Below are 26,898 nucleotides of genomic sequence, written 5' to 3' on the forward strand. Positions count from 1 at the left end.
TGGCCGGCTTTGGGTCGCTCTAGCCGCCTTTCTCGCCTGCTCTGGCGGGAGGCGGGGGCGCTCGCGGGGGTCCCTCCAAGATGGCGGCACAGAGGAGGAGCCTGCTACAGAATGTGAGGAACCCACTCGCTCTTCGGGATGGGGGTTGGGAGCCCGGGGGGACCTGTCGGGTGCAAGCGCGGCTCCTTCTCCGCCTTTGGTCGCCTCCCCGTCCCTGGCAGGGTGTGGCCGCCGCCCTCCCCTTTCCCGGGCCGGCCCCCCCTCATTCCCGACCCCGGGTGCGTGCGGCCCCGCAAGGCCCGCGCGTGCGCGTTGCCGGCCGGGCCGTCGGGGGCTCGGATTCGCGGTCTAGCGGCCGCGAGCGTCAAGGGCGCGTGGAGGGTAGGAGCGTTCTGGAGCCTGCAGGGACAGTGGCGCGCGGCCGCCGAGAGAGCCGGGGTAGCGAGCCTACCCCGGGCCCTGGGCGGGTCGTGCGATAATAATCATCGTAGCAGCAGCAGCAGCCAGTTGTGTATCGCTTACTATATCCCAGGCTTTGTGCCAATAGCTTTATATTTCTAAGTTTAATTTTTCATAACAGCCCCGTGAGACAAGTACTGTAATTCTCCCTGTTTTACAGATGAGGAAACTGAGGCACAGAGAGGTGGTCATTTGCCAAAGGCCACACAGCTGGTAAGTGGCAGAGGCAGGATTAAAATCAGGGATTCTGATTCCAGAAACCCTCTTAACCTCTAGGCTATACGGAGGGAATGACTGGGTTCTGGTCCTGGCTGTAACTCACTGTGCTTCCATCAGTCTCAGTTTCCTTATCCATTAGGTAAGAGCAGGCAGCGGGAGGATTGTCGTGAGGCTCCCCCCTCCCACCTCCCCCCAGTCTGGACCCTCATGGGATTGTCACTGGTGTCTTCCAGCACCTGCATCCTTTTGACACACATATACATAGATGCACATGCGTGTTGGCACCATGGACCGAGGGCAGGTTGCTTGTCCCCTGGGTCCTGCTCAGACATGGCAGTCTGTTGTACTTGCCTGTGGACTTGTCTGCCTCCTGTACTGGAAAGTGAACTTGAAGAGAGGGGAACACTGAATAGTGTTACCAGCACCTCCCATCACTAGGTGCTGGGCATTCAATAAATTGTTTATAAAATAATGAGTAAAGCATTTGAGGCCAGGTCCAGTGCTCAGCCCTGACTTTACAGAAATGCAGCGCATCTTGGCCCTACTGCCCTAAGGGGTCTTGAAGCATTGGAACCAGCGGGTAAGGGTGGCCTTCACTGCTGTAATCTAATGAGAGGCTTTGTGTAGACTCCCTTTGAAATTGCTCCTCCAGGACGGCGATTCCCAGCTTTTCCCAGTGGGGAATGCTCTCTTCCCCTCCACACCTGTGGCTGTCCCTTTATTTTACTACTGCCTGGCAGTTTGGCCTTATCCTTTTTTTTTTTTTTTTGCGGTACGTGGGCCTCTCACTGGTGTGGCCTCTTCCGTTGCGGAGCACAGGCTCCGGACGCACAGGCCCAGCGGCCATGGCTCACGGGCCCAGCCGCTCCACGGCATGTGGGATCTTCCCGGACCGGGGCACGAACCCGTGTCCCCTGCATCGGCAGGCGGACTCCCAACCACTGCGCCACCAGGGAAGCCCTGGCCTTATCCTTGAGTTGGTTAGGTAGGCCTGGCCCTCTGCTTTGCAGGAGGGCAGGGCCCCTATGTAAATGTCCCCAGTGTAGTAAATAGTCCAGAAATACTGGGTGGATTGTGGCAGATGCTGGTGCGGTTAACTGTCATAGGCTGACGTGGCTTGCCGAGGAGAGTGGCTACCAGCTTCCCTCCCTTACCGGTGTGATGGAGCCCAGGGACTCGGGTTAGACAGAGGCGAGCTTTGCTAGCTCCGGAACGTGTGCAGTCTTTTAAAGTTGGCTGGTTAGCTTTAAGCACGTAGCACTGTGATGAAAGGCAAAGGGGTGATAGGGATGTCCGCACCAGAGCCCTCCCGCGCTAATGACGATCAAGACACCTCTGCTCACAGGGTATCCAAGGGTCCACACGGTGTGCTGGGCTTGGCCTGCCCTCCACTGTCCTGAGTCCGGTGAGAGTAGCTCAGACACCGTCATACAGCAGGTGGCTATGAGATCTGCTGGTCTGTAGTTACTGGGCCTGGGGGTACGAAGATAAAGAAGGCAGGTGTCCACCCCCACTGCATTTGCAGTCCTGCATGGGAGAAGGAGCCTGTATCACTAATGTGATGTGTAAGGCACTCTAGTGTCAATGTGTTGAGGGGATGCAGATGGCCTAATTTGACCAGGTCAGTGGAGGCTTGCAGGAGGGGCTGGGGATCTGCTGTCATGGTGCTGGGAGGGAGTGCCAGGGACAAGATGGCAGAGCGCTTCGTGGAATGTCATCCTGAGGAGTTTCACCTTTGCTCCCCAGGTAGTGTAGTACCTTAAAAGGTCTTTTGAAGAAAAGATGAGCTTTTGAAGTAGCTTCAAAAGAACTTGGGCCCTTCACAGCCTGATAAAACAGCTCACGGGTCCTGTATGGCCTTGGGCAAGTCACTAACATCCCTAAACCTTGATTTTTCAGTTAACATCCCTGAACCTTGGTTTCCGCACCCGAGAGGACTCCCAGGAGTGTTGTTAGTATTAAATGACCATGTTACACTCCTGGCCTGGTGTGGTTACCTCCAGCCATGAAGCTCCACCTTCAGTCCTGATGTGAATGAAGGCCTACGGTTCATTCCCTTAAACGTCACTGAGTAGTCAGTATGTGGCAGGCACTGTGTAGTGCAGGGGACCCTGCCCTCGTGAAGCTTATGTTCTAGTGAGTGAAATAAGAAACAGAAAGAAGTACAGATTATATATGATATAATAATAGCCAGAATATAACATAGGGGTGCTGCGAGGAAGAATAGGCCGGATTCACAGACAGCGGGGCGAAGGGCCTGTTTTAGACAGAGTGGTCGGGGAAGACAGTTGAACGTTTGATGAGATGAGGTGGGCGATGTGGGAGGGAGTATTCCTGCGTGAGGGAACAGGGGTGCAAAGGCTCCCCTATTAGGGGAGCGTCAGGCTGGAGTGGAGTACATTGGGGGAGTAGGAGAAGCCGAGGTCCGAGGGAGCCTTGTGGATCCTGATGTGAGCTTTGGATTCTGTGCTAAGTGTGATGTGAAACTCTAGGGTGGGTTTGAGTAGGGGCGTGAAGTGATCTGATTCGTGGCTGGAGAAAGAGCCTTCTGTCGAGAGGCAGGCGTTGGAGCGGCGAGAGTGGAAGCTTGGGGCCTGCTGCGTGCTGCTCCCCGTTGCCCAGGTGTGAGACGACAGAGGCTCGGTCAGAGTGATGGAAGAGGGGTGGTGAGAAGGACCCAGTTCTGGCTGTGTTCGGGGGGAAGAGCCGATACGGTTTGCTGACGGATCAAGTGTGAGGCGTGTGACAGAGGAAGAAAAGTCGAGAAGGACTACAGGGTTTCCGTTGGAACAACAGTGGTGCCGTTTACTGAGGTGGGGAGCCCTGGAGGAGGCGTGCCCTGGGGGCAGGGAGAATCAAGAGTTTAATTTTGCCTAAACTACTATTTACTTAATTATTTAAAAAGTCAACTTGAAATCAGATTTTTCCTGAGCAATTATATCTATGAAATCACAGGTCCTAGCCATATATTTTTCTTCTAATGTATGTTAAAATAAACACATAGCCTTAAAATAAAAACATCCTTTAGGGCTTCCCTGGTGGCGCAGTGGTTGAGAGTCCGCCTGCCGATGCAGGGGACACAGGTTCGTGCCCCGGTCCGGGAAGATCCCACATGCCGCGGAGCGGCTGGGCCCGTGAGCCATGGCCGCTGAGCTTGCGTGTCCGGAGCCTGTGCTCCGCAACCAGAGAGGCCACAACAGTGAGAGACCCACGTACCGCAAAAAAAAAAAAAAAAAAAAAATTAAAAAAAAAAAAAAAAACATCCTTTAGACCATCACCTACAACTGTCTCATATGCCGTCAGAATGTGGTCCAGCTGCTCCAGCACACGGTAAGCTCCACAATTATTAGTAGCCCCTTTAAAATGCATTAGTGCTATATTTGTGATGAAAACATAGAGAACCTTTGATGGAAACCCTAGTGAAAGAGGTGGGGGCCAGGAGTGGGGTCGGTCCCAGAGAAGCAAGGAAGGAAAAGGGGGTCATTCTGAAAGATAGAGATGGCAGGAGGCATCAGGGTGTTTTAGCCTTTTTGGAGAGAAAGAACTGCTGCCCCCACCCAGAGTCATCTTGCTGAGGGCATGATTCTCCCTTTCTGAGCTTCCTTTTTGCTTCTAAGGAATCCGGGTGCTTCCGCCACAAAAACACTCGGCCTTTTCATACTATAATTTGATATTCAGGCTGTGGCCCGAACTTGGAATCATGCTTTTGTCTATTTCTGCTGCCCAGGAGTTTGAGATGAGTCTCTGGGGACTTTTATGGACTACTTTTTTTTAAAATTAATTAATTTATTTTATATTTGGCTGTGTTGGGTCTTCGTTGCTGTGCTCAGGCTTTCTCTAGTTGCGGTGAGTGGGGGTTACTCTTCGTCGTGGTGCGCGGGCTTCTCATTGCGGTGCCTTGTTTTGTTGCGGAGCACGGGCTCTAGGTGTGTGGGCTTCAGTAGTTGTGGCTCGTGGGCTCTGGAGCACAGGCTCAGTAGTTGTGGCGCACGGTCTTAGTTGCTCCGCGGCATGTGGGATCTTCCCAGGCCGGGGCTCGAACCTTTGTCCCCTGCATTGGTGCAACCACTGCGCCACCAGGGAAGCCCTTATGGACTATTTTTATGTGACATGGTCACGTGTACATGAGGTGCTAATGCTGAAATATATGTGTGCAAGGTGTGACCCCCTTAATGGGTTAAATACAATTGAATAACTAGAGAAATTTATACCAAAATATGAATTTTGGAATCTCCCTCAGAAAATCAAGTTAAAATTAGGCTTTTCGAAACAGATTCTTTCTTGTGAGAAATGAGCTTGTAACCCATCAAAGAGTTAAGTGAGCCATACTCACTGTTGTATGTGTTTATGAGGCTCTAAGCCTGAGGCTCCCCTTTCTCAGCTTCTCACGACTCATGTTCAGGCGCTAAGCACCGCTTGCTGCTGGTGCTGTGGGCCTGGCATTTGCGGGCGTGGGAGAAAGTGTGCATCAGTGCGTGCAGGGGTGGAGGGGTGGGTGGTTTGTGTGAGTAGAAAATACATGACCTTTCCGAAAACTGTTCAGAATCGTGGAGGAAGGAAGCAAGAGTGTTGGCAGTCTGGTGGGTTTTAATAGAATCAGCAATGAATGCTTGGTATGGATAATCCCTGATGGTGGTGGACAGAAGGGGGAGAATACAATTGAAGCTTAGCCGGCCACAGCAGGGTGAGAATGATTTGAGGGCCACTGCTGAAATCAGGGAGGACCAGATACTCTCCCACTCCCACACGGGTAGCACCTCCTGGAATTCTCTGGCAGCTTGTTACTGAATGTTTGAGCTGCTGTGGGGACTGCACTCTATGCAGGGCCGTCGCTGAAGGAGCACTCATGAGTATCTGAGAAATTGCCCGTATGTCATTGGGTCTAAGACACTATGGATTATAAGGGCACATCATTATTTTATATACTACTAAGAAAGTGCCCTGCTAATTAACTTGTAACACACTAACTTCAGCGATATTAAAAATGTTGAAAATACATGTCTTTGAATCGGTGAAATAAAGTAGCCAATTAACAATACCAGACTATAACCTGAGAGTTGCCACAAGTTGCCAAATAGTTAATAGCCAGTGAGTAGGTACCCAGAATGCACGGTGAGGCCACGGGATGCATTTCTCAGGGAAGGGGCCCCATGGCCTTGGGCAGTATTTTCCCAGAACCTGGAACACATTCAGTGAGGTGGTTAGGTGTATGCCGATATAAAACGCATCCTTACGTGTGGAGGTTATTTGCTCTTTAGTTCTCTTTGAAACTTTCTGATGATATCAGGAGATAAACTTGGTTTGGTCCTAGTACGTATGTAACACCTTTCTGATTCTTGCTAATCTCCCTTTATTTCAACAGAGAGAACAGGGCTTCAGCTCAGAGTGCAGCAGCCCATGACTTAAGCTAGAATTTAATAACCTTGTTTTGTTTTCCTTTTTTATTACCATCAAGATTTGGCAGGTAATAATGGTTTTCCACTTATAATACTGAAGAGTTTATATTCAAAATGAAGTCATTTTAATAAAAGAAAAAATGGCAGATTAAAGAAAAAACATGAAATGGATAATTTGTTGAAGATGGTGAGTGGATGGTTGAGGTTTGGGAAACACGGGCCTCTGGCACCAGTGGGATTTGAGCCGGGCTTTTGTGGGTGGATAGGACTTGGAAAGACAGAAAGGGGGAGGCTCTGCCTTACCGTAGATACTATTTAATATGCTCTTTGGGTAATTTTTTTCTTATTTCTTCTTTCTTTATTTAAATAGCAAGGCAAGTTGGCTAGAAACTCATTGTTTAAAGAATGTCAGTGTGAAATAGGAGAACTTCACTCAGCAAGGTTCATATATAAATAGTTGGTTTGTTTTAAAGTATGTGCTTGTTTCTGTGACTGTACCTCTAGGGTCAGTAGCTTCTTTATTTGAGGTTCCAAAAATACATATGGCTTTTCAAGTATCATAAACCTTTGGCGGAGGTGTTACTTCCCTTCTGTGTTTGGTGCAGACACCTCCTGTCAGAAGCGGGTTAGCTTCCCACGCTTTTTCTTCTGGTCACAGTTTTTTAGAAGTCATTTGGAACACTCTGTAGCAGGCCTTATCTGTACAAGATAGACAGCTGAGTGAGATTGTTAATCTGTCAAAGGGTGAGATTCAAAACTATGTCAACAGGCTGGATGGCTGAGATGAAAGCATTAAGATATAATCCAACCGATATAAATTTAAGTTTAAAAAACTCCTCTATAGGAGTGTAGTTTTGGGGAACTGACTCAAGAGGACTTCAGAGGAAAAAGGCTTTGTTATTCTAGTTGACAGTAAGTAGAGGCTAGATGCCCATCTTTTCTTTAAGTATATGAAGGCTGTTGATTTTTTGTGTTGATTTTGTATCCTGCCATCTTACTGATTTATTTCAGTAACTAACTTACTGAGTTAGTTACTAACTAACTAACTTACTGAGTTAGTTTTATTATTTATTCTTTAGGGTTTCCAAATACCATCACATCAACTGCAAATAGAGATGACTGTACGTCTTTTCCAAGTCGTATGCTCTCCTTCTTTTCTCTTGTCTAATTGCATGTGCTAACACCTCCAGTTCATTATTTAGTAATGGAGATTATAGGTATCCTTGCTTTGTTCCTGATCCTAATGCGAATGCCTTTTGTGTTTACCCACTAAGTAAGATGCTGGTATTAGGACTGACTGAAGTATATATATAATGGTACATTAAGAAAATATCCATCAATGACTGTTTCCTTAAGTGTTTTTTATCAGAAATGGACAAACACTGCCCTTAAGCCCTGGAGTACTTACCCACTGACCTAAACACTGATTGCCAATTACTAAAACAATGCATTTCCAAAATATTACTAGCTCAACATTATGAAAATCCAATTTCAGAAAAAGCACTTAACACTGTAGAAGTATCCAGACACTAAGCATAAATACTTTCTGAAGAATAAGGTGCTTGTTAAGTAGGTTGACCACTGTCAGACACACAGTCTTTCTGGTTTGGGGAGCTTGCTACACTCATGTCAGCTGGGCACGGCTGCAGCAGCCAGCGTGGCATCACCCGCTCCTGAGAGCAGCTTCGTGAGTTCCCATCGTGAAGTGCTTTTACATGAATTGTTCCTCTGCCACGACACACTGACGTGGCAAGTTCCTCAGTCATCCATTTGAGTTTGTATCCTTCCTTGTGAAGGACTAATGTACTAGTCTTTTTCATAGTGTATTTCTCAATGCCGAGGGGGCCCATAAGTTGCTTGGGTAATATTTTTTTTTTCTGGAAAGTATGAATTGATTGGAAAGATTTAAGTCCCTGGAAGCCTGTCTCTGTCCCTTGTGGGAGTTAGATAATGGCAGAGGAAGCACTGTGATTGCAGCATCGATGACAGGTTTTGCATCGTGGGTGACACATTCATATTGTTCATCTCATATTAGAGGACGAGTTCAGTCCATCTTAATCTCAGTTTTAATCACAGACAGGATTCTAGAAAGTATAAATGTCTTCTCCTCCCATGCTTTAAAACAGCTGGGACATTTTGGGGTGCTGAATACTGGCTTCTTGGCCCATCCTTTCAGGACAGGGGACACTCCTAGTTGGGGAGATGCTTTTGTGCCTCTGCCTTATCTTATGCTTAATTTCTTCCCAGTTGGAGGCAGGAGGCAGACCCTAGAAAAAGGAGTTTTTTGGGAAATTTACTTGCGAGGTTGCCTGAGACCTTTGTGAGGTCCTTGGTGATGGAGGTATATTAATCAATCTAAGACATAGGGGATGATTGGCAATATCTGTTCCTTGAAATATAATTCCTTGGCAATGAACTCCTTTCTGTGGCCTAAAAGGCCTTACACTGTCCTTACTTGGGCACACACGTGCGTGCATGTGTGTGAACGCAGGAGCAAGCCACTTTCCCCACTGCTCACTACAGAGGCCACGCCAGCCTCACACTTCCTTAAACCTAAGTCATTCTATTTTCTACCTCAGGGTCTTTGCATCTGCTTGGAAGGCTCTTTCCCCACTTTCTGAAATGGCCACTGCTCCATAGACGTTCAGGTCTGTCTCAGAGGTCACCTCCCCAGAGAGGCTTCTTCTGACCACCTCATCTGGAAGAGCCCTCCCCACCACTGTCTGTGCCCCTACCCTGATGTATTTTCTCCATAGCACATTTCCGTGTCTAAAAGTGCCGTGTTTATTTACCATATTACATGTTTGAAGTCTCTCTCCCTAGAAAGGAAGTTTCAAGCCAGGACCCTCGGTTGTCTTCTCCACTGTGTCCACAGCACCTGGAGTAATGCCAGCCTGTTGTAAATGTTCAGTAAACATTTGTTGAATGAATATATGTATTAATCAAATATACTCTCATTGCATAATGTCACATGTGGATTCCAAAGACTGAAGTTCACACTTACGTTAAGAGAGACATTTTTGTTGCTTTAAAGTGAGACAGGTCAGGATCAAAACTAGAAACAATTTTGTGTTACTGTGAAGCAGTTTTTTGTTTTGTTTTGTTTTATTTCCCTGTAGCTTGACCTGAAAGAGTTAAATGCTCAGCATCATCGGGAGCTGAGCAGAATTTCAGCTCTTGTTGCCGTTCCTTTTCCATTAGTAGATTTTAGTCATATGTTCTGTTGTCAGAGACTGCTCGTAGGCATTGGTAGCTTTTTAGCCCTTGTGGTGAAGTTGTGTGAATTTTTAAAGTCCCATAAAGAAGACACAAGGACTTTTAAAGACATACCGTTTGATGAATTGCAAGATTCGATATAGTGAAGATGTCACATCTCCTCAGATTGATCTATAGATTTGAAACAATTCCAATCAAAATCCCAGCAGGATTTTCTTGTAAATACAAGCTGATTCTAAAATTTATATGGAAAGGTAAAGGAACTAGAATAGCCAAAACAGTTTTGAAAAAGAATAAAGTTAGAGGCATCACACCAACTGATGTTATAATGTAGATTTTAAATACAGATTAATAAAGCTATGGTCATCAAGAGCTTTGAGTTGGTGGAAGGATAGACACATAGATCAAAAAAGGATAGTCTTTTTTTCTTTTTTTTAAAGTAACCAGAAGTATTTAAAATACTCTTTTTTTTTAAAATTTATTTTTGGCTGCGTTGGGTCTTTGTTGCGGCGCACAGGCTTTCTCTAGTTGCGGCGACTGGGGGGGCTGCTCTTCATTGCGGCACACAGGCTTCTCACTGTGGTGGCTTCCCTTGTTGCGGAGCACAGGCTGTAGGTGCACGGCCTTCAGTAGTTGTGGCGCATGGACTCTAGAGCACAGGCTCAGTAGTTGTGGCACACGGGCCTAGGTGCTCTGCGGCACGTGGGATCTTCCCGGACCAGGGCTCGAACCTGTGTACCCTGCATTGGCAGGCGGAGTCTTAACCACAGCACCACCAGGGAAGTCCAGAGAAAGGATGGTCTTTTCAACAAATAGTATTGGAAAAATTGGGCATCCATTTGCCAAAAAAAAAAAAATTTACCTAAATCTCCTGCGTTATATAGAAATGAACTCAAAATGGATCGCAGGTCTAAATGTAAAACTATAACACTTTTATTTTTTATTTATTTATTTTAAAATTTATTTATTTGGCTGTGCCGGGTCTTAGTTGTGGCATGAGGGATCCTTTAGTTGAGGCATGCAGGCTCTTAGTTGCAGCGTGCATGTGGGATCTAATTTCCTGACCAGGGATCGATCCTGGGCCCCCTGCATTGAGAGCACGGAGTCTTAACCACTGGACCACCAGGGAAGTCCCTATAACACTTTTAGAAGAAAACAGAAGATATCTTGACCTGGGACTGGGCAAAGAGTTCTTATAGATGACATCAAAAGCATGAACCATGAAAGAAAAAAAATGATTAAATGGATTTCATCAGGGTCCACAACTATTGAGCTCCCGCGCCTCAGTGAGAGAGCCCGCGTGCTGCAAACTACAGAGCCCACGTGCTCTGGAGCCCGTGTGCCACAACTAGAGAGAAGCCTGAGCACTGCAACGCAGAGACAGCTCACAGTAACGAAAGATCCCACATGCCTTAAAGATCCCGTGTGCTGCAACTAAGACCCGACACAGCCAAAAAAATAAGGAAAATAAATAAATATTTTTTAAAAAAGGATTTCATCACAAGTAAAAACTTTTGCTTTACAAAAGACACTCACTGGTAAGTGAATGAAATAGCAGGTAGAGACTGGGAAAAATATTTGCAAATCACATATGCAAGAAAAGACTTTTATCCAAAATATATGAAGGACTCTCAAAATTCAGTAGTTAAGAAAACAAACAACACAATTAAAACATAGGTATGAGACTTTGTAAAGAGACACTTCACCAAAGAAGATATGTGAATGGCAAATAGGCACATGAAAAGATGCTCAACATCATTATTAGCCATTAGGGAAATGCAAATTAAAGCTGTGATGAGACATCATTATACACTTCTTAGAATGTCTTAAAAAAAAAATACCATGTGATGAGAATGCGGAGCAGCAAGAACGGTCGTGCGTTACCTGTGGGAGGCAAGTGGCGCGCCGCTTTGCAAAGCAGTTTGGCAGCTTCGTATGAAGTTAAACAGCAGTCTCACTCCTAGGTGTTTACCCTAGAGATATGAAAAGTTATGTTCACACAGAAACCTGCCCATGAGTGTTTATGACAGCTCTCTTCAGAATTGCCAAAAACTGGAAACAGCCCAGATGCCCTTAAGGGGATGAATGGATAAACTATACTATGTCCATGTGACGGAATAGTGCTCTACGATAAAAAGGGACCAACTGTTGGTGCACGCACCAGCTTGGATGAATCTCAAAGGCGTAATGCTGAGTGAGAGAAGCCAGTCTCAAAAGGTTATGTACTTAAAGACATAGAGTGCAGTGGTGGTTGCCAGGGGCTGGAGGGAAGGGAGAATGGGGAGTTTTTGTTTACTGGGTATAGAGTTTCAGTTTTACAAGATGAAAAGAGTTATGGGGATGGATGGTGGTGATGGCTGCACAGCATTGTGAATATATTTAATACCAGGAAAATGTACACTTAAAGATGGCTTGAAAAATGGTTAAGATGGTAAAGTTTATGTTATACGTGTTAACCACAATAAAAAGAGGAAGAAAAAGGTTATGCATTGCATAATTTGATTTATGGCATTCTTGAAAAGACTGTAGAGTGATGGGGCACAGGTCACTGGTTGCCAGGAGTTAGGGGAGGGTGTGGCTTCAAAGGGGCAGCATGAGGGGGTGTTTGGGGAAGATGGGCTGTTCTGTATCTTTATTGTGGTGGTAGTTACACAAATCTCTACGAGTGTTAAAACTCATAGTCATAGGCCTGGGGCTTCCCTGGTGGCGCCGTGGTTGAGAGTCCGCCTGCCAATGCAGGGGACACAGGTTCGTGCCCCGGTCCGGGAAGATCCCACATGCCGTGGAGCGACTGGGCCCGTGAGCCATGGCCGCTGAGCCTGCGCATCTGGAGCCTGTGCTTCGCAACGGAAGAGGCCACAGCAGTGAGAGGCCCGCGTACCGCAAAAAAAAAAAACAAAAAAAACAAAAAACAAAAACCTCATAGACCTGCCCACCAGAAAGGCAATTTTACTATATGCTAATTTAAAAATAAAAACAAACTCCCACACCCTGCTGAAGTTGCTCCAGGGTGCAAAGCACAAAACTAAAGCGCTGGAATAAATGCAGCATAAAAGCAATTGAAATGAAAAAATAAAAATAAAAAAGCTATGAAGTCACTCCCTGTCAGTATGTAAATAAACAAAAGATGAAATTTGCCACAAAAGCTAACCACAGGCTTTTTACATATCTGATTGCAAAAGCCTGTTGAAGTAGTTTTCACATCCTTTTTTGAAGTCTGTTACTGCTAACTTGTAAGAAGTTGTGCACAGTATTCGTGCTTTTTAAATTTTCAATAAAGCTTTCAATCCAAATTTTACTCTCCTTGCAGTTGAACTTTGATTTTCCCAGTTTTAGTTTGCTCTAGTTCAGCTTGGTGGGCACGGGAATGCCTTTGTGAACCAGTCAGGGCTCTCAAGTGGGGGCTGGGTGTAGGGGAGGCTTTCAGTGAGTTAGTGGATCACACCTGCGCCTTGTGTCAGGGTCGATTCTGGGGCTTAGAAAGTGCAGGTGCTCAGAGTGCCCCCCCAAGGAGATTTAGGAAATTCAGAGTCTGTGTTTGGGCTGCCTCCTAGACAGCTCTGTGTATATGTGCGTGTGTTTGTGTTTAAAGCTCTGTCGTGGTTATACTGAACAGCCTGCTTTGAGATCCATGGGGGTAGAATGGGAGTCAGACACAGGCAAGAGTGGGGGGCCAAGTGTAGTAGGGATACACAAGAGGGCTGGCAGCCAAGCCTGGGGAGGGGCGTCCTGAAGGAAGTCTTCCTGGAGGCGGTGACTCCCGAGCCAGAGTCCCGAAGGACATGGAGAATTATTAGACAAGGACAAGGAGGGTGTTCCACGCAGAGGGAAAGAGCGGGATGTGGACAGGGTACTGCAAGCATTTGGTACTAGTGGAGAAGCATATGGCAGGGGGGCAGATGGGAGAGGACACCAGGGTGGAGTGGGGACCAGGGCGTGGAGACCCCAGTGCCAGGAAGAGTGACTGAGGCTGAGCTTCTAAGTCAGTTTCTCTAGGTGTGGATCTGTGTTGCTTGAATCAGTCCCCTGGGAGGAGCTGTCTACACTGCATATATCCTGAGCCCCGCCAGGATCAGACATTCTGTGGGCAGGGCCTGGAAATCTGCAGTTTTAACCAGTGCCCAAGGGATTGGAGTCAGAGCCATTGCAGTGCAAGGTGGGGACCACCAAAGAGTTTTTATACGAGGAGTTTGCTTCACTTGTGTGTGTGTGTTTCACTCATGCTCCACAGCGTAGCGCACTCCTGGAGATCCCTGCTGAGCCTTGCATGTGGGAACTCTAGTCTTTTTCAGGTTTCCCGGGGAAGTTTGTGGATTAGCCATAAACCATGCAAACCCTTCTGCAAGTGTTTGTTCATACACGCATCATTGTTTTCCAGGAGGAAGTGGAACCCTCTGGGTGGGGCTCCGGGCCTGCTAGGTTTTTGTTGGGGAAGAAAAAGCAGATGAGGTGGGGTCTGCCCTGGGTGAGAAGGTAACACGCTTGGTTTCCTGGTGTCCTTCCCAGGAGCAGCAACCAAGCTGGACGGATGACCTGCCGCTCTGCCACCTCTCTGGAGTTGGCTCAGCCTCCAACCGCAGCTACTCTGCCGATGGCAAGGGCACTGAGAGCCACCCACCAGAGGACAACTGGCTCAAGTTCAGGTGAGGGTGCTGGCAGCGCTCTCCTGGGCACCAGAAGTAGGTTTGCAAGCAAGAGAAAGCAGTTTTGCAGGTGTTTTCCGTGGGGCTTCCTAGTGCGATATGGCCCACGAGAGGTGGTGTCTGCTGCTGTCCCTTCCACATCTAGACATCAGACCAGCTGAAGGCCTGCTACAGGGGGCAGGGGTATCCTAGAAAGCCACGGCCGGAGTGCAATGATAGTCAAAGTGGGGGACCCACGTGGGCATCTGAAGCCACAGCTGCTGTGTCTTTTGTCTCCCCAATACCTTTCCTTTCTCCCCCTCACTCTGGAGCTGGCATCACTCTTCTGTGAGCCCCTGGTCTCAGGCCACCTCCTGCCCTCTCCCTCTGTCAGGAGTGAGAACAACTGCTTCCTGTACGGGGTCTTCAACGGCTACGATGGCAACCGGGTAACCAACTTCGTGGCCCAGCGGCTGTCTGCGGAGCTCCTGCTGGGCCAGCTCAGCGCCGAGCACACTGAGGCCGACGTGCGGCGGGTCCTGCTGCAGGTACGGGGGCTCGGGCTGGCTGGCCGTGGCTGAGTTCCCTGGGCCTCGGCCCTGCGACAGCAGAGCGTGCGGTTAGCCCGGGGCTGGTCTGAAGACCCCACTGGCTCCTTGTCTCTGCAGAAGAACCAGCTCTGGGAGCCTCTCCCAGCGGCAGGGGCAACCCGCTTCCCAGGTGCAGGGCCGGGCAGCCAGCAGCAGTCCTTCCCCACGCCTGGCAGGGTCGGCTCTGGACGAGGTGCTCCTGGGGAAGGGGATTCTGGACGTCACCTTGGACGTGGGGCATGGTGGCGGCTGCTGAGCCCTGGTAGACAAGGTCGTTGAGGGCGGCCCTCTCCCCCCGCGTGGCTCAGGCACTCAGTCACTGGGCGCTCCCCAGGCCTCCTCGCTCCCGCTGGGCTTGTGCTGGTTTTGCCACTTCTGCGTTTGTGCTTGCTGCTGTTCTGGAGTTTGTCCTCCTGGCATCGCCTTTTGGAAGCAAGTCCAGGGGCACTTAGTCTTAGATGAGAAGTGTGGATTCCTCTTCCTCGAAAACAGCGTTCCCAGCCATTTTCCTGCCTTGGCATCTGCGGGCCCGCGCGCCGGCCGTGGCCTTAGGGCCCAGTGCCAGTGAGTCTCAGCTGGCGCCCTTGGGAAAGGCGGCAGCGTGAGCTGTGTTGAGGGGCCTTCAGGGTGTGGCAGTGACACTAGCTGTCACTGACCTAGACTTAGTCTGAGCCGGGCGCTGGGTGCTCAGGGCGGACACCCTCAGTCACTGTCAGAACAGCACTTCCTCTGAGAAGGCTGCGCTGCCTGGCCGGCAGGTGCCAAGCTGGCCGTCACCCTCAGGCAGCCTGACTCTGAGCCTGTGCTCCCCACCTCTCTGCCGCTTCCCGCCTCTCTGGTCACTCTGCACTGCCACCTGGAAGGCACCAGCCCCACGGGGCCATCTTCATCAGACCTTGCTCTGCGGGAGCAGCAGTGCCTGGTGGTGTGCTGTGCGAAGCCCCATCACATGGTAACCTGCAGTTGATGCAACTTGTTGCCGTTAATAGCATTTCAGCCTCAGATGACAGTGGTGTTTGAATTGGCCTTTGCTGCCTTGTCCTCTGCCTCCAGGCCTTCGATGTGGTGGAGAGGAGCTTCCTAGAGTCCATCGATGACGCGTTGGCAGAGAAGGCGAGCCTCCAGTCCCAGCTGCCTGAGGTAACGTCCCCAGCCTGTGCCCCACGAGCAGCAGATCAAGGTCCAGCTTTGCTAGGAGCAAGGACTCATCTGCCATGTCCCTCCCAGGCCATTGATACAACTGGGCCAGAGCGGCAGGCGTTAGGGGACAGTTTCTGATGGGATGCAGGTGGCAACGGGTCTGCCCTCCTAGGGCCCTCCTTGGCTGGCTACGAGCAGCCATACTCTGCGACTCCACTTGGGGTGGGCATAGGGTGTGAGAGAAGCTCCTTCCAGGTCGGTCCTCGGCCCGAATCTGTCCAGGCCTCGTCACCTGCCTGCTCACGTCATGCGCAGGTACCTTCAGGGCCGACGGGACGAGTTAGGTCACGCCTGGCTCTCCTGAAAGAAGCCTGCCCTGGGGCTGCAGCCAGCTTCCTTCCCGGCCAGGCCTCAGATGCTCTGTCTTTAAGGGAGGGGAGGTTGGTGAGATGCTCTCCAAGGCCCTGGCCCGCTCTGACTGCCGGTGATGGCTTCTAGGGCGCCCCTCAGCACCAGCTGCCCCCTCAGTATCAGAAGATCCTCGAAAGACTCAAGACGTTGGAGAAGGAGATTTCGGGAGGAGCCATGGCCGTGGTGGCGGTCCTTCTCAACAACAGGCTCTATGTCGCCAATGTCGGTGAGCCACCTGCCTGTCCCAAGGCGGGAGAGCAGGGGAGAAGGTCAGCCTCTGGATCTGTGTGTCCTTTGGGCGGTCTGCTTCCCAGACACGGAAGACCTCCACCTCGAGCGTCCTGAGACCACTAAGTGTTTCCCGTTAACTCCATAGGACGTCTCAGTCCCAGGCCGGGGCATTTGAAGTACCTGCTGAGAGGCTGGTGTCCCGGCTTGAGTCCCCCCTGTGCCCCTAACTGGCTTGTGGCCTTGGGGAGTTGTGTCCCCTCTCTGGGCTACCTCAGTGGCTTCCTTGTCTAGAAGAAGTTGCCCGGCTGTGGAAGACCCACTTGGCATGAAGGGCGGCAAGATGGGCTGGCTGTGGGCTGGAGGGTGAGAGGTCACAGGGACGTTTGGATTTGTAGGTGAAGGGCCATGTTCGGCCTGAGAAGGCGGTGCCCTCAGGGTGCAGTTTACTGCAGGGGCTCTGGAGAGACCCCACTGATACAGTCCCTCTTCTCTTCCTCCTTTCCTTAAGATTTCGTTACGGAAAAAATTCAAAACTGTAATAAACAGCAGAGTGAAGAGCATTTAATGAACTGCTGTGTGCCCATCCCCCAGCCCCAGCATCCTCCCCCGGCCAGCCTCACTCATCTACAGCCCTCTGTCCCCGCGTTGTTGTTAAGCAAACCCAGACGCTGTGTCGTGCTATCTGTAAATACTGCAGTGTGGCTCCTTAGAGGAAAGGTCTCGTTAAAACCCTAATCATAATTGTCCTCGGATGTCACTGGAAAAGTGTAACCTAATTCCTTAATATTATCAGCTCTCCCTGTCTGGTGACTGGCTCCAGTGGTCTGAGCCTATTTTCTTTGCTCATTTCAAGGACTTCCATGTGTGAGATGCTTGCCTTTTCTCTCTTTTCTCAACGTGTCCCGTTCTTCACTGTGCTCTCAACCTTTGCTCAGCTGCTCGAATTCTTCTGCAGGTACGAACCGTGCGCTTTTATGCAAATCCACGGGGGATGGTCTTCAGGTGACACAGTTGAACGTGGACCACACCACGGAGAATGAGGATGAGCTCTTCCGGCTCTCACAGCTGGGTGAGTGGGGGGGCGGGGCCTGGTGGCCCACCCTGTGCCTTCTGTTGGTCATGTAGAGAAAGGCATGAAGTGGACGGGCTGTGACCTTGGGCTTGGGACCAGCCTGCCTGGGGTTGAATCCCAGCTCTTCCACTTACTAGTTGGTGATTTTGGAACTTACTCAAGTTTTCTGTGCCTCAGTTTCCCCTTCTGTGTAATGAGGATAATAGTAACACTTAACCTCAGGGTGTTGTGAGGATTGAAAGAGTTATTACATGTGAAATGCTTCCAGGAGTCTCTGGTATGCACTGTTATTGGTGGAGACTGAGAGGCCAAAGAAGTCCTGGGGCTCCAGCTGCCGCCATGGCCACCCCCTCCCTTCCCTGTGAGCCCAGGCTGCAGAGGGAGCTGAGCTGGGCGGTGCTGGATCTGCTGTCCCATAGGGGAGGACTCTGAGCCACGGGTGTTCTGATGGGGATGGGGGCTGAGGACACTGGGGGACTTTGGGCTAACTGCCCTCCAAGGTGCCAGCTATGATTTCACTTCCTGTTCAGTGCCTTGTTTTTGTGGATATGTCTGTATCCCCTTCTTTTGGTTCTTCTTTATGAACAAACTCTGAGGTTGTCGTGTTGTTCTTCCTCTGGTAGGTTTGGATGCAGGAAAGATCAAGCAAGTGGGCGTCATCTGTGGGCAGGAGAGCACCAGGCGCATTGGGGACTACAAGGTCAAATACGGCTACACTGACATCGACCTACTCAGGTGAGTGGCCGGCCTAGCTGCCCCCATTTGTAAGACCAGAGGCCTGGGGCAGATGCAGATTGTAGGCTCTAGGGACAAAAGGTACAGTTGAGGTAGTTTGGAGCCCAAGGAGATGCTTTCATTCTCCCAGAGAGGTTGGTGTGGGGCAGGCCCTGGACCCAGCAGGCAGCAGGCCAGGAGTTGGGGTCCTGTAGAGCTAGGCTGGCAAGGGGTTAGGTGGGGAGCTGGGCCAAAGCCAAGGGCAGCAACCAATGCCATAGGGCCTGGCAGGAGAGGCCAGAGTTGGCATGAGCTGCCTGGTGTGGATAGAGACAGACGGAAGGCCTGTTGGTCGGTATTGTCATGACTGGGGCCAGGGCGGGGCTGCCAGATGGGTTGTCCCTTCTGGATGCCACCCACTGCTCATAGCAAACAGACGATGATAATAACGTGAGCCTCCATCCAAGCCCATGCGCAGTTTTTTCCATCCACTCTCTCACTCAGTCCTCAGGCCCTATGAAGTGGGTGCTTTTATTGCCCCAGAGGTATTTTCATATGAGGAAACTGACACATGCAGACACTAGGTAGCCTGCCTGGTCTCAGGGCTAATAGTGGGCTTAGGCAAGACTTGAAGCCAGGCAGGCTGAATTCAGAGCTTGTGTCCTGAACTACGGCGGCCCTGTATGCGACAACACTGTGTGTGTGTGTGTGTGTGTGTGTGTGTGTGTGTGTGGTGCCCACCTTGTGTCTTAGAAAATATGTGTTACAGCTCCTTACCCTCACAAGGTTTAAATAATTACGTTTGGAACCTTTTGTCTCTAATTTGTCGGGTTCTGTTTGCTTTATGGAAAGGTCCATCTGTGGTTTAAAACAATTCAAACAGTGCCCAGGATATGCAGTGAAAAGTGAATCTTCCTCCCACCCCAAGCCCAGACTCCTTCCTCAGAAGCTGCTAGTTTCTGAGGTATCCTGCCCTGGAGTTTCTGTGTACGTGCGCGCATGTGTGTGCGCGCCGCATGCACTGTGCATGGCGCGTGCTTGTTGGGGGTGGGGAGGGAGCAAGTTGCTTTTTCAAAACACCCACAAATGCTAGCATTCCGCGCCCAGTGTTGTGCACCTCACTTTTTTCAGTCTAGGCACCCACTCCTCCATTCCTGCACACCTACAGTTTAGGCTGGCAGCATTCTTGGTAACAGTTGCTAGGATTCCAGTGTGTAGCTGTCAGCACTCACCTAACCCGCCCCTACTGATGGACCGACCTTCAGGATGTTGCCAGACTCACTCTTTCAAATCCTGTTGCCGGGAACATCTTCTTATCGTTGCCCTGTGTGCATGTGTGCATGTTGGAGCTTCCCGACATTGACCAGCTCTGATGGTGCATCAGTTCATAGTCCCTCTGCAGCTAGAGTGTATGTGGGGCCTGGGTCAGCTTGGAGGAGCCCAAGAGGAGTGGGCTTTTAAAAGAGAACCCATCCCTCTGGCTGTCCTACCCTCCCCCTGCCACCCCCCAGCTCTGTGGACAGGAAATGTGGAGTGGGACCAGGATTGGGCATTTGACCTTGGCCGTTGTGACCCCAGCCTCGCCCTGGCTTTCCTGGCCCTCTGAGCTTTATTTTAAGAGCTGCCCTCAGAAGACAGGTCTGTTTTTCTGGTTTTCTCTCTCCTCTCTTTCTTTTCCTCTTGTCAGATGTGTGTTTTATTTTACATTCTGGATGTAGATTCTTCTCACCAGAATAAATGTCCCCAGGGGGCCATTCCAAGCACAGCTGTGCCCTCTGCTCTCTTCCCACAGCGCTGCCAAGTCCAAGCCCATCATCGCGGAGCCTGAAATCCACGGTGCACAGCCCCTGGATGGGGTGACTGGCTTCCTGGTGCTGATGTCTGAGGGGCTGTACAAGGCCCTGGAGGCAGCCCACGGGCCTGGGCAGGCCAACCAGGTGAGCTGGGCCCGAGCAGAGCTTGGCTGGCCAGCCTGCAGGGTGGCATGCTCCCCAGAGCTCTGATTCTCACATGCTCTCACCAGACATCTTCTCTGGGTTCAAAGTTGGGGGAAGAAAAAGCCCAGAGTTCCAAGAACACCCATCCTACCCAAAAGCTTTGCTCATCTGGGCTTGAAGCAGTGCCAGTCCCCAGGGTCCTGAGCAAAGCCTAAGGGAAGAGGGTGAGGGAAATGAATTTCCACAGGCACACGTGGCTCTGGAGACTGGGAAGGGCCCGGGTGGGCCGCGGAGGAAAGCCCAGCAGGAGCGCGGCCTGGTACATAGAGCGCCGGCCAAGGAGTCATGCGGCCCGCCCAGGTCCCGCTCCACTGCCTCCGTCGCTTCCCTCTTTGAGCTGCAGATGATACACAGTTCATTCCTTGTTTCTGAGATGGGGATGATGACTTCTGCCTTTGTGGGGTTGTGATGAAGGCTGGGCGTGGTAGACACAGGTTCTCAGCCAGGGGGAGCTGCTGCTTTTTCCTACACCTTGGGATGCACGTGTCAGACAGTCGTCAGTAAAGCGGGACTTGGAGGCAGTCACATTGAGGATGACCTTGAAGGGAAGCTGCCTTTACCTGACCTGGGCTTGCTGGGTCAGTCAGAGAAGTTCAGCTTGTGTTTCTCCTTCCATCTGTGATTCTGGTGAGAAGGTAACCTTTTCTGCTCTGTCCTAATTAAAAATAATGAGGGCAAGTCTTAGGCGCCTCACTGTCTCCTAATACCTGTGTTCAAGGTTTTTCATCCATTTTATCTCATTCCTTCCAGTAGCCTTATAACATGGTGGGGGCAGGGGCTCACTGCCATGTCAAGCTAGGGAACTTGGGGCTCACAGAGTTCAGGGTCTTGCCTGAGGTGACAAAGCTGGTCAGTGCTGGAGCTGAGCCCCCCGGACCGGGCCCAGGTCATTTCCCGTTACCTGCCCCTGCCCTCCTACCTCCAAGAGACTGCAGCCAGCCATCACGTAGAGGATTTTGTGTTTATATTTTTTATCTTACCATAAATGTGATCTTTTTTTCCTTTCTTTGCTCTTCGTGATAAGACTATCCAGTGGCTTCTACTGGGTTCTAGAATACACGGGACAGTGGACTTCTCTGAGGGCAGAGACTCTCTCTTCATCCTGACATATCATCTCCTACAATAAGTTTGTTCCAGGAAGGAAAGCCGACAGTTTGTACTGAGCTTAAAGTGCCCTCACGTCCATTATGTTGTTTAATCCTCACTGCAATGCAGTGAGGTGGATATTCTCCCCCATTTCTTTGGTGTGTGGAAGCCAAAAATCAGAGAAATCACAAGGTCACACCTTTTCTAATGAGAAAGTTCCAAAAGAATTATCCTGAATACCTTGAGAAGCTCAGGTTGCAGGCTTGGCCGGTGGGGACGCCCACTTGCTTGGCTGGTGACCCCTAAGTGTCCTGATTCGGCTGTGAAGGTGTGGCCTACACTCCCTGGGCCCCCTTGTTCCTCACCAGGTTTGTGCTCCCGTCGCCCCCAGGAGATCGCCGCCATGATCGACACGGAGTTCGCCAAGCAGACGTCCCTGGATGCAGTGGCCCAGGCCGTGGTGGACCGGGTGAAGCGCATCCACAGTGACACCTTCGCCAGTGGCGGGGAACGTGCCAAGTTCTGCCCAAGGCACGAGGACATGACCCTGCTGGTGCGGAACTTTGGGTACCCCCTGGGAGAGATGAGCCAGGCCGCACCCACCCCAGCCCCAGGTATGTGTGCTGCAAGCCCGTGCCCGAGGCCGTCCGGGGCTGGGGTCGGGGCAGAGCGGCGAGGCCACGGCCTTGCTGCCTGGGGCGGAGTGGAGTCGGGAGGCCTGGCTTTGAGCAGTTCCAGGCCGGGCCCTGACTTTAAAGCTGTCTGAGCTGTGCTTATTTTTCCCCTTTTGTCTGTGAAATGAGGCCAGTACCACCTGCCCTGGCCTCCTTTGAAAGACCTGAGTGCACGGGAAGCACTTTGCAGCACCACGGGCCACATCGCGGGCCACATCGCGGGGACAGCGGCAGCTGCGGGCTCAGTGCCTGCTGTGCGCCAGCCACCTCGCCCGCATATTTCCTTTCGTCCTCATTAACAACCCTTTTACAGAAAGGAAACTGAGGCCCTAGAAGGAAGGGACCTAGCCGAGGTCGGGCATGTCAGAGGTGAGGGAGAGACGCTTTACTCTCCACCTTTTAATTCTAAATCATGTTGCCCAGGAAGAATTACTCTTTTGTTCTCCCTCCCAGTGCTGCTTTAGTGTCAAGACCAGCAGTTCCTGGGGCTGCATTTCTTTTTCTTTTTTTCAAACAAGCAAGCCCTAGCACTCAAGCATCAGATGGATTTGTTCTCCCACGGACACCGGGGTTACTGGAGTTTCTCTAGCTTGTTATTGCAGCCGTATTTTTGTTGGGCCAACCTCAACTAGGAGCATACTTAGCCCTTGGGTTAAAGCACCGTGGGAAGCCAGGCAGTAACCCTTTCGTTGAGGCAGCTCAGCACTTCTCTTCCTGCTTTGAGCACCAGCAGTGCTTTGCTGCTGCGCGGAGGCCCCTGCCTGGCCCGGAGGAGTCTCTGCCACGGGTACTCCTTCGCTGTCCTAAGGGGCAGAGGGTCAAGCTAGGGGATCCGAGCCGGGCCACCGCCTACCTTCTCAGGCCCTGGAGCGGCCCTGTTGCTGCCACCCCAGGGTCCCCCTGAGCCACACCCTGTAGCCCACCACTCTCTTCCTCCCACAGCTGCAGGAGGACGCGTGTACCCCGTATCAGTGCCTTACTCAAGCGCCCAGAGCACCAGCAAAACCAGCGTGACCCTGTCCCTCGTCATGCCCTCCCAGGGCCAGCTAGTCAACGGGGCCCACAGTGCCTCCACCCTGGACGAAGCCACTCCCACCCTCACCAAGTAAGCGGCCACCCCCAGCCCCAGCCATCTCAGGCCTGCTTCCTGGGCACAGCCCTGGGTCCCTGGACAGGAGTGGCCGTAGGGCCACGTCCTGTGCCTGAGGAACCTTGGATGAGACGCCCTGAGATGTGCTGGGGTCTTGTTCCTCTCAAATCCCCCAGTTCCATCCCTGGGGAGGCCTCCGTAGCCTCCCAGGCGGGACTGCAGCTTCCAGCAGCTCCTTGAAGCCGGAAGGGAGGGGGTGGAGACAGGCAGCTCGTGCTGACAGCCTGCTGCTCGTTTCTGCTTGCAGGTGCCATGTATTCGTTTTCATTTAATGGGAAGGTTGTCCTCTTGTTCTTTTCTCTTCTCCCGTCTTGGAGTGTGTGATCTGGGGGGCCTCCCCCATGGTATCTGTGCTTGTGGGACATTGTTTGGCCTGTGCCGGCTTATGAGAGCCAGTGCTCTCTGACTGAAGCGTCCGATTTTAGCTTTGAAGCGAGTTCTCTAGTTTCAGGCTGGGGGAGGGGTGGAGGCAGCAGGGGGTCTGGAGCCTGGGGGTGTGGTGGGCGGGCCCCCTCCTCACTCCTGGCAGACCTGCCTGACAGGTCGGGTGTCTGCCTCGCCCCCTCCACATCTGGGGAATGTACCCCCACCTGCCACACCAGGGGGCTGGGCTCTGGTTTCCACATTCCAGCCCTGCACAGAATAATAGAGGTGCCCCACCCAGCCCACTCAAGATCTGGCCGGTTGGAAGGGCCACCGGGAAGGTTTCCCTGTGCCTCGCAGGGGCCTTTCCTGCTCCCTGCCCCCAGGCTGCTGCCGCCTCCCCTGTGGGCTGGAGGGGCCTGCCGGGCAGCTGAGTGATGGGCATCCTAAGCATTGTACGGGTGGCCTCCCCACCCCTGCAGGGCTGCTCAGAGGAGCCACCAGCTGTGTCCACAAAGGCAGGGCGTGTAGCAGCCATCCCAGACCAGGCAGGAGAACCAGCCATTCTTCTGTGCCTCCAGCTCCCTGGGTCCCTCCATCCTGCGTCAGAGCTTAGTTGCCCCCACCCCCACCCTGCTGCCGGGCTGGCCCAGCTCTGAGTGCTGGGAGTGTGCAGGACAGTGGGTTAGCAGGTAATTCCCAGATGTTACAGGCTGTGTGGCAGAGGGTGGGTGCCCGGGGAGCTCTGGGAACATGGGGGGCCCGTCCCCACCCAGCTTGCGAGAGAAACGAGGAGGAGGGAGTAGGGAGGTTTTCTGGGAGAAGAACCCTGGCCTGCCTGTGACCAGTGGGGTTTGGTCTGGGATGGATTTGGAGAGGTTGGAGTGGATGGCGCCCAGCTCGGCGCCGCTCCGCGGGTGGCAAGTTCTGCATCCTACGCAGTAGCCACTAGCCACGCGGATTATTGAGCACTGAAGTGAGGGTTCCATTTTATTTCATTCTAGTTAATTTAAAGAGCTGCATGTGGTTAGAGCTTCAAAAATACATTTGACTTTTCCTCTGCCCCGAAGGACATCTGGCCGGCTGGCCCTCGTGGTTGCCTTTGTGGCCTGTGCCCTGAGGGGCTGGCCAGACGCCACGGCCCATCACTGATTTGCCCCTGTTGTGCTCCCAGCCAGAGCCCGACCCTGACCCTGCAGTCCACCAACACGCACACCCAGAGCAGCAGCTCCAGCTCTGACGGGGGCCTTTTCCGCTCCCGGCCCGCCCACTCACTCCCGCCCGGCGAGGATGGCCGCGTCGAGCCTTACGTGGACTTTGCGGAGTTCTACCGCCTCTGGAGCGTGGACCATGGCGAGCAGAGTGTGGTGATGGCGCCGTAGCCCGGCCGCGGAGTGCAGCCCGAGCAGGACCTTGCCTGGGGACGGGGCCCAGCTCCGGCAGGACGGGCCTTTTCCTGCCATTTGCCTGTGCCCCAGGGGCCAGCAGGGCCTGGTGCTCAGCCTGCATCGTACTCTCACTCCACAGCCTGTGGTGCTGTAGAGAATGTTCTCTCAGTGCACCAACGCAGACCGGACCCCTTGCCACGGCGGCAGCACAGGGGCCGGAGGCTCAGTCCCCCGGCAGCCTCAGCCACGACCATGGCTGTTTCTCAGAACAAGGGGCACAAGGGCGGCAGCCCACAAGCCCCGCGAGTGGCAGCCACTGCTTTCCCAAGGCCACCCCCTTCCCGACACCATCTCCCCTGGTGGAGCCTGTGGCCACTGCTAGCACCCCCTCGCCCCTGGGGGGTGGTTCTCGCCTTCTCCAGCCGGCCTCCAGAGTGGAACCCCAGTTGGCGTCTGCACCTTCGAGGCCTGCACCCATCCCTGGGCCCCGTCCCTAGGCCTCTTTGGGCTTAGGGGCACTGGGATGGCTGCAGAGAGGGCAGTCAGGTGGAAAGGAACCGGAGAGAACTGGTCCAAGAGGAGCACTGGTCCTGGAGCCCACCAGAGTGGGCAGGCTGGGCAGGGCTGGCTCCCCAGGGCCGGGTGAAGAGGGGAGGTGTGCCCGGCCTGAGTGGGGGCAGGGGCCGCCCTTGTCAGGCCCCTCCGGGAGTGGCGAGGCCCTGAATCGGGGTGAGCCAGTTCTGCTCTGCTTTTCCCCGCTGGAGCTGGGGAGGGCCCCAGGGTGGGAGCTGCTAAGACTGCAGTCTTAACCACTGACTGTGAGTCTCTGCCAGCTCTACGGTAACAGACAGGTCTTAGGCCAGGCCTCGGGGCTCACTGGAAACAGAGAACAGTGGAGAATGGTTCCAAAAGGTCCTGGAGACCTGCTGCTCTGGGTGGTCGAGGGCTTTGGAGACGTGCACTGTTTTTACAGACACTTAGGGTGGGGATCAGGCCAGCCCAGGCCCTCAGTGAGACCATTTCATGCATGTTCTCTGCGTTCAGTGGGGAAGGGGTACCACCAGGGCTGTCAGCTGGAATTGCCCTTCGTATTTTCAGAGGAGGAAGCAGGCTCAGGAGACTCTCACCTTGTCCAAGTCACGCAGTCAGTGGTGGAGCAGAACTCAAACTTTCTTGTCAGTCTCTGAGGCCCCCCTGGGTTCTTGCCAACACCCCCCCACCTGGTGCCCAGCCTCCTGCCCCATGATGCCCCAGACACAGCTCACCAGGGACTGGCTGCTGTGCACGGCCTCCAGTGTGCTTGGACTCTGAAAAGTCGAAGGCCAGTTCCAAGGTCCCATGTGGTCCAGGAACATGTTTTCCTGTGGCAGGGCGGGGCCCATTGTGGTGCCGGTTTCCGAGGGGAGCCGCGGCATGAGCAGAGGAAAAGCGGATCTCGGCAGAGGGCCCTGACCCCCCTCCACTACGAAGCCATCTCCTTGTGCAGGTGAGCAGATTCAAAATCAGTCACAGAGGCTTGGGCACAAAGGGATCCTCTTCCGAGAACGTCTCTCTATGCTGTTTGGTCTCTAGAGATAGAATCACTTTTTTACGTCAGTAAAGAGATAATAAAGGGTGGTATAATGTGTCGTGCTGTTAATAGTCTACGGGTGTCTCGTGTAGCTCGCGGCAGCCCTGGGAGGTGGCCGTCGCCTCCTGCCCTGCTCAGCATCTGGAAGCACCAGCTCAGCAGGCCTGGGAGTGGCAGAGCCGGGATGCGAACCCGGCCTCCGGACCGGACCGGTGCTGCCACCTCACAGCCTGAGGGGAGGGCGCTGGGTTGCTCAGCATCCCCCGAGGTCCCTGCACACCTGGAGAGGGTGACTGTCCTCCCCTGCTGCGCGCCAGCTCCTCCTCTTCCTGAAGGCAAGGCCGGTTCTCGGCGTGTGAGTGTGGTGTGGCTGGCAGGGCTGCGGGTCACCAGGACCCAGTCCTCGCACTCCCGCTCCCCACTGGTCAGTAGACCTTGAGAAGGTTCCTCGGCCTCATTTTGGTTTCGTCTGCATGGAGGATACTCTATGAATACTAGTCCACAAAGCGCCTCTTCCCGCTTTACGGGACTTAAGACCTTGTCCCTCTAACACTGTAAAGTCACGTATAAGGAAGGGTCTGCCTGGGGCCTTGCGTGCAG

General features: G+C 52.4%; 1 protein-coding gene across 3 annotated transcripts; it reads left to right on the forward strand.

The window, feature by feature from the left end:
* The first annotated feature begins 2 nt into the window (after positions 1-2).
* TAB1 (TGF-beta activated kinase 1 (MAP3K7) binding protein 1) lies at positions 3-26,367 on the forward strand. Of its 3 annotated transcripts, none has more exons than XM_027107699.1 (11): positions 3-113; positions 13,797-13,933; positions 14,307-14,460; positions 15,556-15,642; positions 16,141-16,279; positions 17,240-17,353; positions 17,980-18,091; positions 19,863-20,007; positions 21,545-21,767; positions 22,770-22,932; positions 24,515-26,367. In XM_027107699.1, exons 1-11 carry the CDS (start codon positions 81-83, stop codon positions 24,720-24,722), a joined length of 1,515 nt encoding a protein of 504 aa, XP_026963500.1. In that variant the 5' UTR covers positions 3-80; the 3' UTR covers positions 24,723-26,367. The 3 variants fall into 3 exon arrangements, with proteins under 3 accessions (XP_026963500.1, XP_026963502.1, XP_026963501.1); XM_027107701.1 differs by having other exon boundaries at positions 24,519-24,643; XM_027107700.1 differs by having other exon boundaries at positions 24,411-24,632.
* Positions 26,368-26,898: the final 531 nt, after the last annotated feature.

The sequence above is a fragment of the Aethalodelphis obliquidens genome, unplaced genomic scaffold, assembly GCF_003676395.1.
Source record: "Aethalodelphis obliquidens isolate GAN/ISIS:26980383/991018 unplaced genomic scaffold, ASM367639v1 scaffold8, whole genome shotgun sequence".
NCBI classification, from domain to species: domain Eukaryota; kingdom Metazoa; phylum Chordata; class Mammalia; order Artiodactyla; family Delphinidae; genus Aethalodelphis; species Aethalodelphis obliquidens.

What these genes read in the sequence shown, in the direction of transcription:
- TAB1 (XM_027107699.1), top strand. Translation starts at nt 81, where the DNA reads ATGGCGGCACAGAGGAGGAGCCTGCTACAGAAT. An exon ending in TCCAGTCCCAGCTGCCTGAG is followed by an intron (nt 15,643 to 16,140) that starts GTAACGTCCCCA and finishes GATGGCTTCTAG; the next exon opens with GGCGCCCCTCAGCACCAGCT. An exon ending in ACTGACATCGACCTACTCAG is followed by an intron (nt 18,092 to 19,862) that starts GTGAGTGGCCGG and finishes CTCTTCCCACAG; the next exon opens with CGCTGCCAAGTCCAAGCCCA.